This window comes from Ceratina calcarata, unplaced genomic scaffold (assembly GCF_001652005.2).
Source record: "Ceratina calcarata isolate Rehan_Ccalc_2016 unplaced genomic scaffold, ASM165200v1 scaffold305.2, whole genome shotgun sequence".
In the NCBI taxonomy this organism is placed as follows: Eukaryota; Metazoa; Arthropoda; class Insecta; order Hymenoptera; family Apidae; genus Ceratina; species Ceratina calcarata.
The window spans coordinates 261,774-275,194 of NW_017153019.1; the positions used below are offsets into that span (position 1 = coordinate 261,774).

The following is a 13,421-nucleotide window of genomic DNA, read 5'->3' on the forward strand; positions in this document are numbered from 1 at the left end:
ATATATATATACGTATGGTAAAATGGGTATATATATATACCCATTTTCATTTTTATAAAAAGGGCATATATATATATATATATATGTATATATAGAAACGACATCAAACAACAAGATGATTCATTTGTTAGAATGAAATCAAGTCAAAGAGAAGAAAGATGCATTAATGGTAATTAATGAACTCTCGTTTTACGATTCTTTTTTTTAAGGTACTGCGAGAAACGTAATTGGTAATTTCATTCTCCTTTTTCGTATTTAACTGCACTCAATTCCCGTGGCTCTGCTTAAGAAAGTTGAGTGGGGTCAGTACATTGTCGATTACTACGCGCGCACGTTCTACACGCGTATTACGATGCTCTCACATTCTACTTTCTCCCCTCGCTTAGAAAGATTACGATGTCAGATTATACACACGTTACGATAAGAGAAAAGGCACCTCGGATGCGCAAGAGACGTACAATGAAGATAAATAAAATGAATTATCACGGCTTGACAACTCGTAGAAAAGAAACAAAGGAAGAATAAAAGGAAACCCCTAATTGTCGCGCTCGCTCGTGCGCCCGTCTTACTTAACATGATTAATAGTCGTTTGTTTTTCTCGTGCAATCGTTACAAAGGTGGTGCATAAACTTCGTCCATTTTCATCATACATATATAAAATCGGGTTTCATATTTTCTATCACATTACAAAGTCTGGAACGACGATGTGGCACAGATATACAACTCGTACCGAGCCAAGAATATAATATCTCTCGTACCCGTACCGGCTGGACTGTAATTAGTTCTCATTCTTAGTTTGTCTCTCCCCTTCCGTCTCCTTTCATTCCTTCCCCTCCCACTCCCCCGTTTCCCCTCTTCACGTGTCTGAACGACACGTCGAATAGACGGATTGCAATTTATTTTAATGACAAGAATACGGCAGTACTACATAAGGAAATCGTTCTGCGGATCGAAACAGCTCGGGTTTATGTAGCTCAACAGATCATGCTCCAACATTGAAGTCAGTTCTTGCGGCAACATGCCGTCTTCCTGTTTTCTCACGGCCGTCCCGTTCGTATTGTTCGCCGTATTTGTTATAGGTGGGTTCACGTTTTGTCTATTGGGTGTCACGGGTAAGGGAACCGGTGGCGACTTGCTTACCGTCACCTGCTCCACGATATTGTTTTGATTGGAGGGCGACTTGGGCAAGATGCCCTCCATCGCGCTGTTCATCAACTGCGCGCTCTGAGTGGCGACACTGTTCAATATATTCTTCGTTGCGATGATCGCGTGGGCGGTGGTCGTCGAGATCGGTCTATTGTTAATGATATCCTGCGTCGCGACAGTGATCACGTTATTGATCGCCTGTTCCGCGGCGTTCGTCAATCTCTGCTGCGACGGTTCCTGGGCAGCTCCGCTCGCCAGAGCGGAACTAGCCTCGGCAACGAAACCGGCCGGCTGATTCAACATAGATCCGATGTCCTGTTGAACCGCCTGTTGCATAGCTTGCGCGGCTTGCGCTTGCTGCACAGCTTGCTGAACCGCTTGAACCTGCTGCACCACCTCCTGCGTGGCCTGCTGGACTGCTTGCTGGACGACCTCTTGGGTGGCTTGCTGTACGGCCTGTTGCACAGCCGGCACAGCTTGTACCTGTTGCACCGCTTGCACTTGTTGTACTGCTTGCTGTACGACCTGCGCGTGTTGCACCACGTGCTGGACGACTTGCTGTTGAGCTTGTTGCACAGCCTGGACCGCTTGCTGCTGGGCTTGGGCGACGACCTGCTCGACTTGTTGCTGCGCCTGGGCGACGACTTGCTCGACTTGCTGGGCCTGCTGCATCGCCACGACGTCTTGCTGAGTGAGACCGATCTGCGGTATGTGCTCGGTCGTCGTGGTCATACTCTCGTCCGTGACTTGTAACGGGTTGTGAGACGGAACGGTGACGGTAGAGTTAGGCGTGCCAGTCGCGGTGACAGGCGTTTCCTGCATCGCGGGCATAAGAGCGGCGTTGATCGTCGTGAGTAAACTGTCGCCGTTCGATTGCTCTTGGACTACCGACCCGGGGGATGGAACGGACGTCGCACCGTTCACTGGAAGCGCCGGCACGCTTTGGGGTGGCATCAATGCTTCGAGGAGCATCGTTTTAACGGGTATCGGCGGGCTAGTTCGATTCTGTTGAGGACTGGGGATCGTCTCGTGATCGGGTACCGCCGACACGTGACTCATCATAGCGTTATTGTCCTGGTTCACGGTATGCAACGGCGACACCAACTGATGAGATTCCGCGGCGGAGTTAACGAGATTATCTAGCTTGATGCCTGGCGGCGGCGAAGCTAGAATATTGGAAGCCTGTCCTTGCTGAGGTTGCCGTCCGGTAGTGATAATGGAAGCCCGTTGCTGTATCGTGCCGACGAACCCGTTCTCTTGGTTCTCGGGGTCTTTTGACTCGATATCGTTCAAGTATTTCTCGACACTTTGTCCGCTCTGGGCAGGCAGCTGCCCGTTCGAGGCAGACGTGAAATTCGAGAGCGTGTCGAACTCCGATTGATGGTGTTTCATCCGTAGGTCAACTACACCGCCGCTCTGATGACTTCCGTTAGGACTGCCTTCTGCCGGCAATATCGGATTAGTTTCTTTGCTGATATGCTGAGGACTTAGAACTTTGACTTGAGACGATTCTGTGTGCATACCTCCGAATGTGTTCTGGTGGGTCGAAACCATCGACATCGGGTGCTGGTTTCGGATCAGATCGACCACGTCGAGAAGGTTAACAGTCTCCTGAACCGGTGAGCCGTTCGCCGTCACTGGTACCGATCTGATCATATTAGCCTGCGTCGTTTCTCTAGAGCCCTCGGTAACGAGCCCTTGCAACGGGCTGGCGCCGGACGATCCGTTCGTCGTGGGCGTCGGTATACTTTGCATGCTGTTCTCGCTAATCATACTATTTTCACTATTCTCGTCTAGGACCTCCGTTTTCAAATTATCCGGTAAAATTAATTGAAGACTCGAGGAGGATCTACGGTTTAGAAGCGGATTCGCTACCAATGCTGGTGGCGGCATCATCACGTCAGGCGATGAATTTTGGCAATTAGGATTTTGCGTGGCCCACATCATAACTGGCGTTACCTGAGAGGATGCCGTCACCGGCGGTGGGCTCGGATCGCTCTTTAGAGCTTCCGTCGTTTGTGACGACGATTGCTGCGGTTGCATCGCCGTCAAAAAATTCGTCGTTCCTGCGGCCGTCTGCGGGATCAGAGCTAAAACATCGTTGTCATTTAATGTTAAGTATATACGTAGTCGCGATCATCTATAACAAAGTAGAAATTCACTTACTGTTCGATGATACACCCGTAGCTAGGGAGACCGCAGCAGGAGACGTTGCCAGGGTGGTTTCACTGTTCGTGGTCACCAATGGAGGAGTTATAGGCTCGATCTTGCCCACGGACGGCTCGGGTGGCGTGGTCGCCGCGGTGTAAATGAAATTATGAGGCTCGCTCGTTTTCCCAGATGAAACCGCGTACAATTTCACGCTGACCGTTTCCGAGGGTGCTAGATCTTGCCGTCTGTACGCGGGGACGACGCACACTAGATGCGTCTGTTGCAGGAACTCCTTATCGGGCAACACCGTGCATTCCCAATGTGATTCCAAGCTGCTCGTCAAATTGTCGTTGTCCAATTGAAACACTACGCGAGTATCTTTAAGAAAGTTCTTTCCGAGTATGAACAATTCTAATCCGCCGGTGCACGGACACGACGTCAATGATTTCTTGCAGATCTCCGGTATGCCCGGTGGCTGAGCTGAAATTTATACGTTTATCAATACGGTTCTATCAAGGTCGATCGACTAGAAGTGTCTACCGAAGTCAGGACGACAGAGCGTCGCAGATATCAAAGTGTACTTACTACAAACGATTGGTTGAGAGCAGACTTGTAGGGTTTCGTTGGTCCCATCGGGATGAGTGATGCTCGTCCGGAAGACCATCCGACAGCGCGTCGACTTTTTCTTACTGCGTCCCTGTAGTACCCCGGCCTCCTGCGGGAATCTGTGCTCCACGTCGACGTTCCTCTCTTTCAGAATGCCCACGCAGTCGCACGTAACCATCATGTCTTTCGTCGGGTCCATATCGACCTCGATGACGATCGTCCCATCGATCTTCCGTTCGATGCAGGGCGTAGAATTTTTTCCGCTCACGCGGCAGGCTTGATAAAACATGTGTGGCGCGACGCGACCTAGATCCGTTCCGATGAAGACCTGCAGGGTGGCGGGTTTGTCGTAACCGACCAGACGGACGATCGGGAAACCGTTTCCGGTCCGATCCTTCACCGCTCCCCTTGATCCTTCCGTCTGGTAACGGGCTCTGTGCTGTTGCTCCGGCTGGCATATTATTTGTAGCTGCACCTTCCCGTCCGAGGAAGCGCTGCCTGTAAATCGTAAGAAATAACCGATTAATTTTTGTGACGGATTAAGAACTGCCTGTTTGCTGCTCCAGTGTTAAGACCGATTACATCAAGCTGTATAAACTTGAACTGAGTTTTCATCTTTATCTCTTCTCTAATTTTGCTATGAGTGCACATAAGTGATGACTGCTCGCAGGAAAAATGTGTATTAATAAATATTATTGATTCCACCGGATCTAACTTGAGAGATAGGATTGTGTAATAAGCATTGATCGTGGATGCTTCTGTTATAATTAAACTCGCAGGAATGAAAACAGGGACAGAATGAAACTGATGAAAATGGGCAGATATAATTTCGACTGCGGCAGGGAAGAACGTGTTACATAAAATCTTGTTTGACCTACATCCGATATCGCGTTTTGATATCGACGGAACCGTATCGACACGATTCACTCCGGGCCGAGGGTCGAACCGTTCCTAAATACAGCAGATAACGTATCGTAAAAGAGTGGCGAGGTGAGAGAAGATTTAACAGAATTTATTGAACTAAATAGTAATTCGATAGCGAAACACAAGAACGGCGTGACAACACGATGAGAGAAGTCATGCGAGCCGAAGGTTATCGGTTTGCATCATCCTCTAGTAAAGATCGGCCACGAAATCCGTTTTCTCTCTCGGTCTCTCTAGATTCAGATGCAAACAAGCAAATTTACTCCCCGACCAATTTATCTACGCGGCAACGCGATGCTTGCGGCTTCACTAAAAATTACAATTAACACGAGACCGAGAATTTAAACAGAAACGCGGCGCGTACCGATCCTGCTGGTCACGGTCCCGAGATGTTTCCTCGTAAATTCTCGTCTCGAGAGAATACAACAACGTCGAAAATATACGCGACAACGGGAGCCGCGTTATCTCTGCCTCGTGACTTCGGGTAGACCTCGCGCCGCCGATATCTTTTCACCAAAAAACCGTAATATCAGTGGCAATAAATTTTCGAAATCGTTTCAAACCAGAAGAAAAAGGAGTCAAGTTGTACCAGCAACGAAATCGACAAACCTCATCGTTTCGGCGTTTGTTAAATGTGAAGGGTTCCTATCTAGGTGTAATTAATTTTAACATTGAAGACGATACAAAAAGACTATCATTAATACATTTTTGAGGGGAAAAAATAGTTTTCTCATTGGTCGAAAGGCCTAATGAACGTACACAGTTGAGATGTGAGAGTGATAGGACCCTGTTGAGTCGGCGTCGATCTCTTCGCGAGGACGCCCAAGCCTGGCCGAGATCTCGACACCTCGACTACCCTTCCCGTAGTTCCGTTTCCGTTTCTGTTTCCGGAAATCGTCGCCAGTCCGCTCGTTCCGTTCGACGTGCTTCTGCTGGCTGTTTTGCTCTCGGGACTGACAGCATGCGCGACCTCAGGGAAGGCGAAGTTCGCGTCCTCGGACTCGAGTTTGATGTCCATCTTCCTCCTCTTCGAGTCCTCCTCACCGGCACCGTTCCAAGCCTGTTAAGCGTAACAATACCGATTAACATGGTGGGTTCGTCTGTGTGCGTGTAACACGTAACGTGACGCGACCAATTCAATGAATCAGATCGGACGGGTTCAACTACCTAATATGGAGAACGGCCCGTATCGTCGAATCAATGAAAGATCTCGTAGCGACGATTCGCATTTCATTTTCAGTTGTACGAAAGGAAAACGGTGATACAGAAACAAGAATCATTCTCGAACGATAGCTTTCGCTAAGGAATTCAGTGGTACAAGTCAGCGATTACTACTTTTCCGTTCATATGGTCTCGTATGTACTTTTAATAGTGTAGATAGTTCTGTGAAAGGGTGCCGGCCGTGTTAATAGCTATCTATCTATCTTACTCGACGCGTTTTATCTGACTAGGTTTTGCTTTCACGAGGCTGACCGATCGAAAGTTCATTTTAGCTACCGTGCAACGTTTCCTACTTAGTTACACTCGGTATCTGAAATCAGCTGGTGTATACATATACTTTGGGTCAATATCAAGCGCTTACACCGGCTCATAATATTTACCCAATTATCACGAGGATGTATCGCGGCCGCGGCCGTGTATACGTAGCCAAGTTATTAAGACGTTTAATCTGAAAGGAGCCGTGATGGCGATGTACGTACATCAGTACAGTATCGTACTATGTAAGTACACACGTAGGCACGTAAGTAAGTAGTAACCTCGGTGTTATCCATTATATCGCGTTCCGTTATGCAACACGTTCCCGGGGAACGCGAGTTATCGTTGCACGTATCGATATCAATCAAAGCTGGCCGTAGAGCGCGCGAGTATATTTGTGCTACGCGATAATACAGAACGGAATGAAATAAAAAATGAGCAAATCCGAGGCGGGGGGAAAAAAGAAGTGGCGCTTAGCTTCTTCTTTCGAATATCTCTCTGAGATAGCGCCCCGTTTCCGGTAGTATCACAATGTTTCTTTTTTTGCTAGGACGTTGACTGGATCGCCGCGTCCAGTACGCGGATAAAAATAATGCTCAGACGAACGCCACTTCTTCTTCTTCTTCTTCTTCTTCTTCTTCTTCTTCCTCTCACGCCTCGCCGTTACGCTGCTGATACTCTCCGTCAAGAGTAATAATAACGACTTGATAATCGTGCGAACGTAATGCCGCTTCGTCGATTTTAATCGACGACGATACTGTAATCGACTCTCAGTACCGCGGTGTGCAAATAAACTGATATTTCTTTAACACCTTTATACATATTAAATTTTTTTTCTCAATCGTTATAATCAATCGCATGTTTCATATCAGACTTCCTACGTACAGTGGCTAATGTAAGAATTAGGGCACTTCCCAAGAGTAGAGTTGACCATAATCAAGGAACAATGTAATGATAAAAAGGAAAATTCTAGGTTGAATTATAAACTATCTACAATAATCTTAGTTCTGTGTCTTCTTTCAAGTGGGAGTTATTAGCTAATCTAAATCTCGCTTTACAATGATCGAACTGATTCATTCCTATATTATCAATTACAATTCAAGTCTTGATAGCAGAATTACTGAGAAGATCAAAACAGCTAGGTTTTAATGAAATTCTTTTATACCAACGTTATTTAGTACAGTATTTGAGTTACATACCAATTCTCTAGATCTTATATCGTATTCTATGACTCCACTTCTTGACTCATACCTGTAAACTTTGTCCTATCTTCGAACTGTGTCCTAGCTGAATCATCACTGAACCTCGTCCTCGCTAACATCATCCTCAACCTTTAACCTTGATATTCCTACCCTTACAAATCCTGATGCTCACCAATCGAATGGCCTCGGAAATTGAATTAAAAGTTATACGTACGTTTGCTGTGCTGAGATGTTGTTGACGTTCTTCGAAGCCGAGCCCGGAGTCGTTCGAGTTGTCGCAAACGTCCTGTGCCGAGCTGGCCCTCGACCCGTTTTCATCCGAGTTTCGTAAGGACGCCAACGGTATTCTCGACTGCTGCGGCTGCTGCTGTGCTTGGGGCGGTTGTTGTTGCTGCAGTTGCTGTCGTTGCTGGTGACTAATCCTCCTCGAGGCGGAATGCGCGCGGTTACTCGACGTCACGGTGCTCCTTTGAACCGAGTTTGTCACCGTCGACGACGATCTACCTCCTGCATTGTTACCTGTAAACAAAACCAAGTCCCTTTAATATATTCGTACATAAAATCTACTCTGTAGCGAATTCTCTCTGGTCTATCAATTTACAAATTTGTCTGACGCCGTCTTAAATGGATTGTATCGGCGATTGAAAAAATGTCGCGGATCGTAAAAAGCTTTGCATATTTATGATTCCGGATTATTTCGTCACGGACCAGACCGAACGGACCCGTTCGCGGGAAGGTGAAAAGTAAAACCGACGCCCAGACGCTGCGACTGCGAATTGTATCGGGGAAATAAATCGAATTCGGACAATGACCATCTCGAGTCGAAGTTCAAGGCTCGCGCATCAAAGTGCAACAATAATGCCCGGCGTCATCGCGCTGTCTCCCAAAGCTTTCGAAGGCCGGACGGGCACACGGATTATATAATTCATTAAAAGACATTATAATTAGATATGTATTTTTAAAACGTCTTCAGACTCGATTTGAGAAACGGGAAAAAGACGCTATTTACACATTTCGATTAATTCGATGGTTCTGTAGGAATTTCTGAACTGAGCGAACGCGATTTTCCTCCCCGGAGGAAATGCGAAAATCGCGGCGGTTTTTAGCAGACGTAGCCAAGCCAGCCGGCGGCCAGTCGTGATTTTCATTTTTCCATCGTCGGTTCAGTCAGACATCGAACCGTTCAAAGTCCATCAGAGATCAACGATTGTACGAGCTGTTCTCTTAGCGCGCAGGGTAAAAAGACGGGCTTATCTCGTTTACGATTAACCAGAATACGCGTTGATCAACAAATGGGAACGAACAATAAGCTCGTATCGGGGATTGATTTTGATACTTTTTTCCTCGCTGCCTGAGTCGCATCTGTCCGCAGTGGTTTTTGACAGATCGGAAACGTGGAGGAATTACTCGCGAAATAACGTTATCTTTTATAAAGAGAAATCGACTGATTTCGAAACGGTGGAGGCATGCGATACGCTCGGTATTATTTTCGGCAACTGTTTTATTTGCGCAGGAACGAACAGTCGATCGTGTTACCATTGTTGCGGAATGCACGAAAATTGGCCCGTGCGAAAACGATGTGGCGCAGTTCGGGTATAGTGTGACAACCGTTCTACGTTTCGGCAAAGGTGTCGGATGGTGTCACTGAATCTATTTCCGCTGATAACGTGCCACGATTAAATTCCGACGCATTTCCCATAAGCAACGGTCGTTTGTTATATACAATGGTCAGCAAACCGTGTTATAGATTGTTGAATTTGAACAAAGAACGAGGATCAATAACCGGCGTGGAAAATGATTGACAAACAGCCTCCTCCGGAGTCGAAATAATGATTATCCTCACGAGCGAGGCGTGTTGTTCGCGATACGAGTAAAGCCTTGGCAGATAAAACCGACGGGAAACCGTGTAGGAATGAGAAAAAGGGGGATGGGAATATACGTACGTATCAAGAAACACTGAAGAGAGAGGGAGTGTGTGTGTGTGAATTGAAAGAAAGAGAAACAGTCGGGTCTATCTATAGAAGCTCGTCTCTCGGATAGGATAATTGCGTGGGGGGTGGAAGTTGCAATCGCGCATGCAACTGGTGGTAAAAGGGGTCGTTCCTTCCGGCCCACCCCTCCGAGGCCGGCGAACGAGGGGGTGGGCAGATGCCGGGGACGTAATGGCCACGTGCACAAACGCTTGTAAAGGTGCATATCCGTGTGATCGTCGAGGAAAATCACGGGACGATGTCAACGACCCGCGACGATCTTCGCATCCTCGTTTTCAGCATCGACGTTCCTGCCCGGCGTCGTCGACGCCTCGTTATTTCGCTTTTAAACCATCCGTCGTGACGCTCGGAAAATCGACCACCGTGTTGCACCGGATTTAATTACTCCCGCGATTATAATTACGCCGCTCCGAAAATTGCTGTTTCACTCAATAGTTAACACATCGCTAAGTATTTTTCTTCATAATATTACGTTATTAATCATTTATTCATGTTTGCCAATTGTATTAAAAAATTTACGATCGTTTCATCCTAACTCGTATAACGAGTCCAGAATTGCTTAAGAGAATTATGAAGAATAAATACATAGGTGATGAAAGTATAGTTCAAGTATCAGAGATCGCAATTATTCTTCTGTTCGATTCTGTTAAATTTCCTGGTATGTGCCATTGCATTCTCGGTTTTCAAAACTATATGTACCGAGCAGTTAGAACAATTGCAGTCATATTAAGCTTGCTATGTAAATGATATTTTAGTAGATTTTCGAGTTTAGTCCCACTCCCAAAACGCGATTCCCGCAGAGAACAGAAATGAGAATCAGTGAACAGGGTTTCGATTTCAGGAGAGTCCTTCGAACGATCTTATCATGACCCTTCAACGAAGAGAGACCCCTTCGTCTTCACGATATCGATTTAAAAAATGAAATTTTTCACAGTAATAACGTTCATTTTTACGTCCTGTACATTTCTATTCATTGTACATAATTCAAGTACAACGATTATTGAATCGGACAGTTCATGTTTCCTGCACGTGCAGTTTCCCTACGCATAAGATCCGCCGTACGGTGAACAGTCGCCCGGCTAAGGGTCGCAGCGAAGTTTATCGATCCCTATAAATTTTTTATTTCACGCCAACAGAGAGACGGTATTCTTTTCCATTCGGAATTAGGCCTCCTACCAGTAGCGGCGGTGTATTTACGTCTCCGCGGTTCGTCCTCGAACTCGTGGAAGCTCCGTACATTTGCAAGCGTACTCTTGATAACAGGATCGATAAACATCGTTACTATTACACGGTAAACAGAGCGTCGGACCGCGCGCTAACTATGACGCCTCTCGAGTCTCAAGGATATTGTTACCTGCACCGATCGATCCTCCTCTCCTCGATCCTTATCACGATCGTACGAGCCGTTCGGTATACCTCATTTCCTCGTTAAGTAGAATAATAAGAATAATTCCTACCATCACTGATTCCGTTTACAATTTCTATCCTGCTACGCTGGCTCATCTCTGATTTTCACCTCGCGTAAGCTTCACGAATTTCTTTATTAACGTTATTAAACCCGTAAATGTTCGATTCGATGTAATCACTCTCATATTTATCCCTCAATTAATTCATGCCCTCGCGGTCGCAAATTTCTTAAGGATGTATTGGCTATACAGTGAATCCCAAAAATTTATGCACGTTAGAAACGCATTTTTTAAAAAGAAATCAGACGTCGGAAGAAGATTGCTAATAATAAACAACAAAAAAAAAATTTTCGATTTTTCCAAGATTTTTCCAAGGGGTACCCCTTCAATTTCTTCCAAATTTTCGTTTTTGGCCAATAACTCCCAAACCGTTGGACATACGGAAAAATTGTATATGACCTTTCTTGTAGAGGACGACGAGATCTACAATTTCTGTATAAAAGTTTCTTGCTAGCGTCTATAGTTAACGAGTTATTTGCAAAAAACTGTTTTTTGTTTTTCGTTAATAACTCGTAAACTATTAATGCTAGCGAAGACTTTTTGTACAGGAATTTTAGATCTCATCGAACTCTACAAGAAAGGTCCTATGTAATTTTCCCGTATCTCCAAGGGTTTAGGAGTTATTGAGGAAAAACGAAAATTTTTTCCAAAAGTTCGCCGTTTCGACGCTGGGATGGTCGGATTTTGTCAACATCAATAAAATGCCAAATAATCATACGTAACTCGTTAAATATCGAAGTTAGAAGGAAAACAACTTTTATTTCAAGCATTTTTCATTTTAATTTCATTTTTAATTATCATTTTTTCTAAAAGCTCATCGGTTCAAATATTGCACACAGCTTTTTGTTACATACCTTAAACTTTTAACAGAGATATGACAGCTCACACAATCTTAATTGCCACATCAACAATTTACTGATCAGAAACGTATATCTACTTACTTTAAAAATATATTAACAGGAATGGTAGGTTCTTTTCACGGTACGACTTCATGAATAATACGTGTTCGCGTTATTTCGTGGCCTGAGTTATTTCACCGGTTTAATCACAAGTTAAACAAGTTACTGATGGATCATCGGTCTAGAAGTAGCGATAGTGTGATAAGGGAAACAAGCTTCTCGCCGATTTTTCAAACATCACAAACAGATAAAACTCTATTCGTCACTAGAGATATGTATGTAGATATAATATAGTGACGACAGTTTAGCCGTTTCAACATGCCTAAGTGGCCAGATCGATATCATACTTAGTTAATTGGCTAGAAATAAAAGAGCCGAACGATTTCTACTTAGTACAGTATTTTATGCAGAATAATATTTATTTTTATTCGCACATAAAAGCATACATAAATATTTAATAGTGAATAGTAATCTTTGAACAAATGTTTACCAAGTGAATCGAACAACAACAGCTCGTTTTATCATTTCTTTATCTAATTATACAGATAAACATTTTTCTTGGAATCTTAACTAATTGACGAGCATTCCTACAGATCTCGTCGCCTGATCGTCCAACAGTTTAAAAACGTTTAGTAGCAGGCGATGCTACTGGGACGATCCTCCGCACGCCTAATGACACCACCGATAGCCTACTTAAGAGCCAGCGATAAGCTCGTAAAATCCGCGAGGTCACGACTCCGCTGTGCTACGGACGTTGCCGAACGAGAAACAAGCGAAATCGTCGGGAGAACGAAAGGACGCCGTTCGAATGTACGAAAGGAACCACTTTCGAATCTCGCGGATTAAGAAACTCGTAGAATCAAATGAAGCTTAAGAAATGAGAGGCGCTTGTTTCGAAATCAATTCTTTATTAAGAACGATAAATCTTATAATCTGATTTCTACGCACTGTTCCATTTTATGAAGTCTCTAACAATATTCGGAGAGAATTAAATGACTAAAGAGTGAAATCATTGAATCTCACCTGATTCATGTAGTCGAAAGAAAAATATTAGAATCTTTTAAATCGCAGCATTTACCGGACCGATTGAAAGGTTCAGGAGGAGAGACTCTCATCGAGGGAGAGCAGCTGTGTCAACACGAAATAGCAACGAGTACCGCGAGAAGTAGACCAAAGTCGCTTGTTCGAGAGCTTTATGATCGTTTTCGTTCTAAATCGAGCGCGATCGTAATTTATTGGAGTAATGGATGTGTGGATTCAGTCCCTTCAGACGATTCCGATTACAGAATCGCTGCTGTGCCGCTCTTAAATCAGGCTCGATGAGCTGAACCGAACATTAATATCGTTCACTTGTTCACGGTGATAATCGTGAACGATCTCAATACCGTATCACTCTGATATAATCGACAGATACTTATTATGCATTAACCACGATGTATGAAGCTTAACATTTTATGAGAGATCTCTGCCAAAAGTTTAAGAAAAGTTGCAAGGTTTCATATAATCTTAACACTAGAAAGACTGAAACTTAGTATATACCTATATTGCCCAAAAGCAGTA

The 13,421-nt window shown here is 44.8% G+C and overlaps 1 protein-coding gene across 4 annotated transcripts in view; it reads right to left on the reverse strand.

Annotated features, from left to right (window-relative positions):
* Positions 1 to 231: 231 nt before the first annotated feature.
* The window catches only part of NFAT (nuclear factor of activated T cells 3), a 46,122-nt gene continuing 32,932 nt past the window's right edge, over positions 232 to 13,421 (reverse strand). For 2 of the 4 annotated variants that reach the window (XM_018023573.2, XM_018023572.2), the window contains exons 2-6: positions 7,720 to 8,024; positions 5,587 to 5,887; positions 3,883 to 4,401; positions 3,313 to 3,777; positions 232 to 3,236 (exon numbers count right to left, since the gene is read on the reverse strand). In XM_018023573.2, the coding sequence (XP_017879062.1) occupies positions 925 to 3,236; positions 3,313 to 3,777; positions 3,883 to 4,401; positions 5,587 to 5,887; positions 7,720 to 8,024 (3,902 nt within the window). In that variant the 3' untranslated portion in view covers positions 232 to 924. The remainder of the gene's footprint in view (positions 3,237 to 3,312; positions 3,778 to 3,882; positions 4,402 to 5,586; positions 5,888 to 7,719; positions 8,025 to 13,421) is intronic. The other 2 variants (XM_018023575.2, XM_018023574.2) reach the window with 2 other exon arrangements.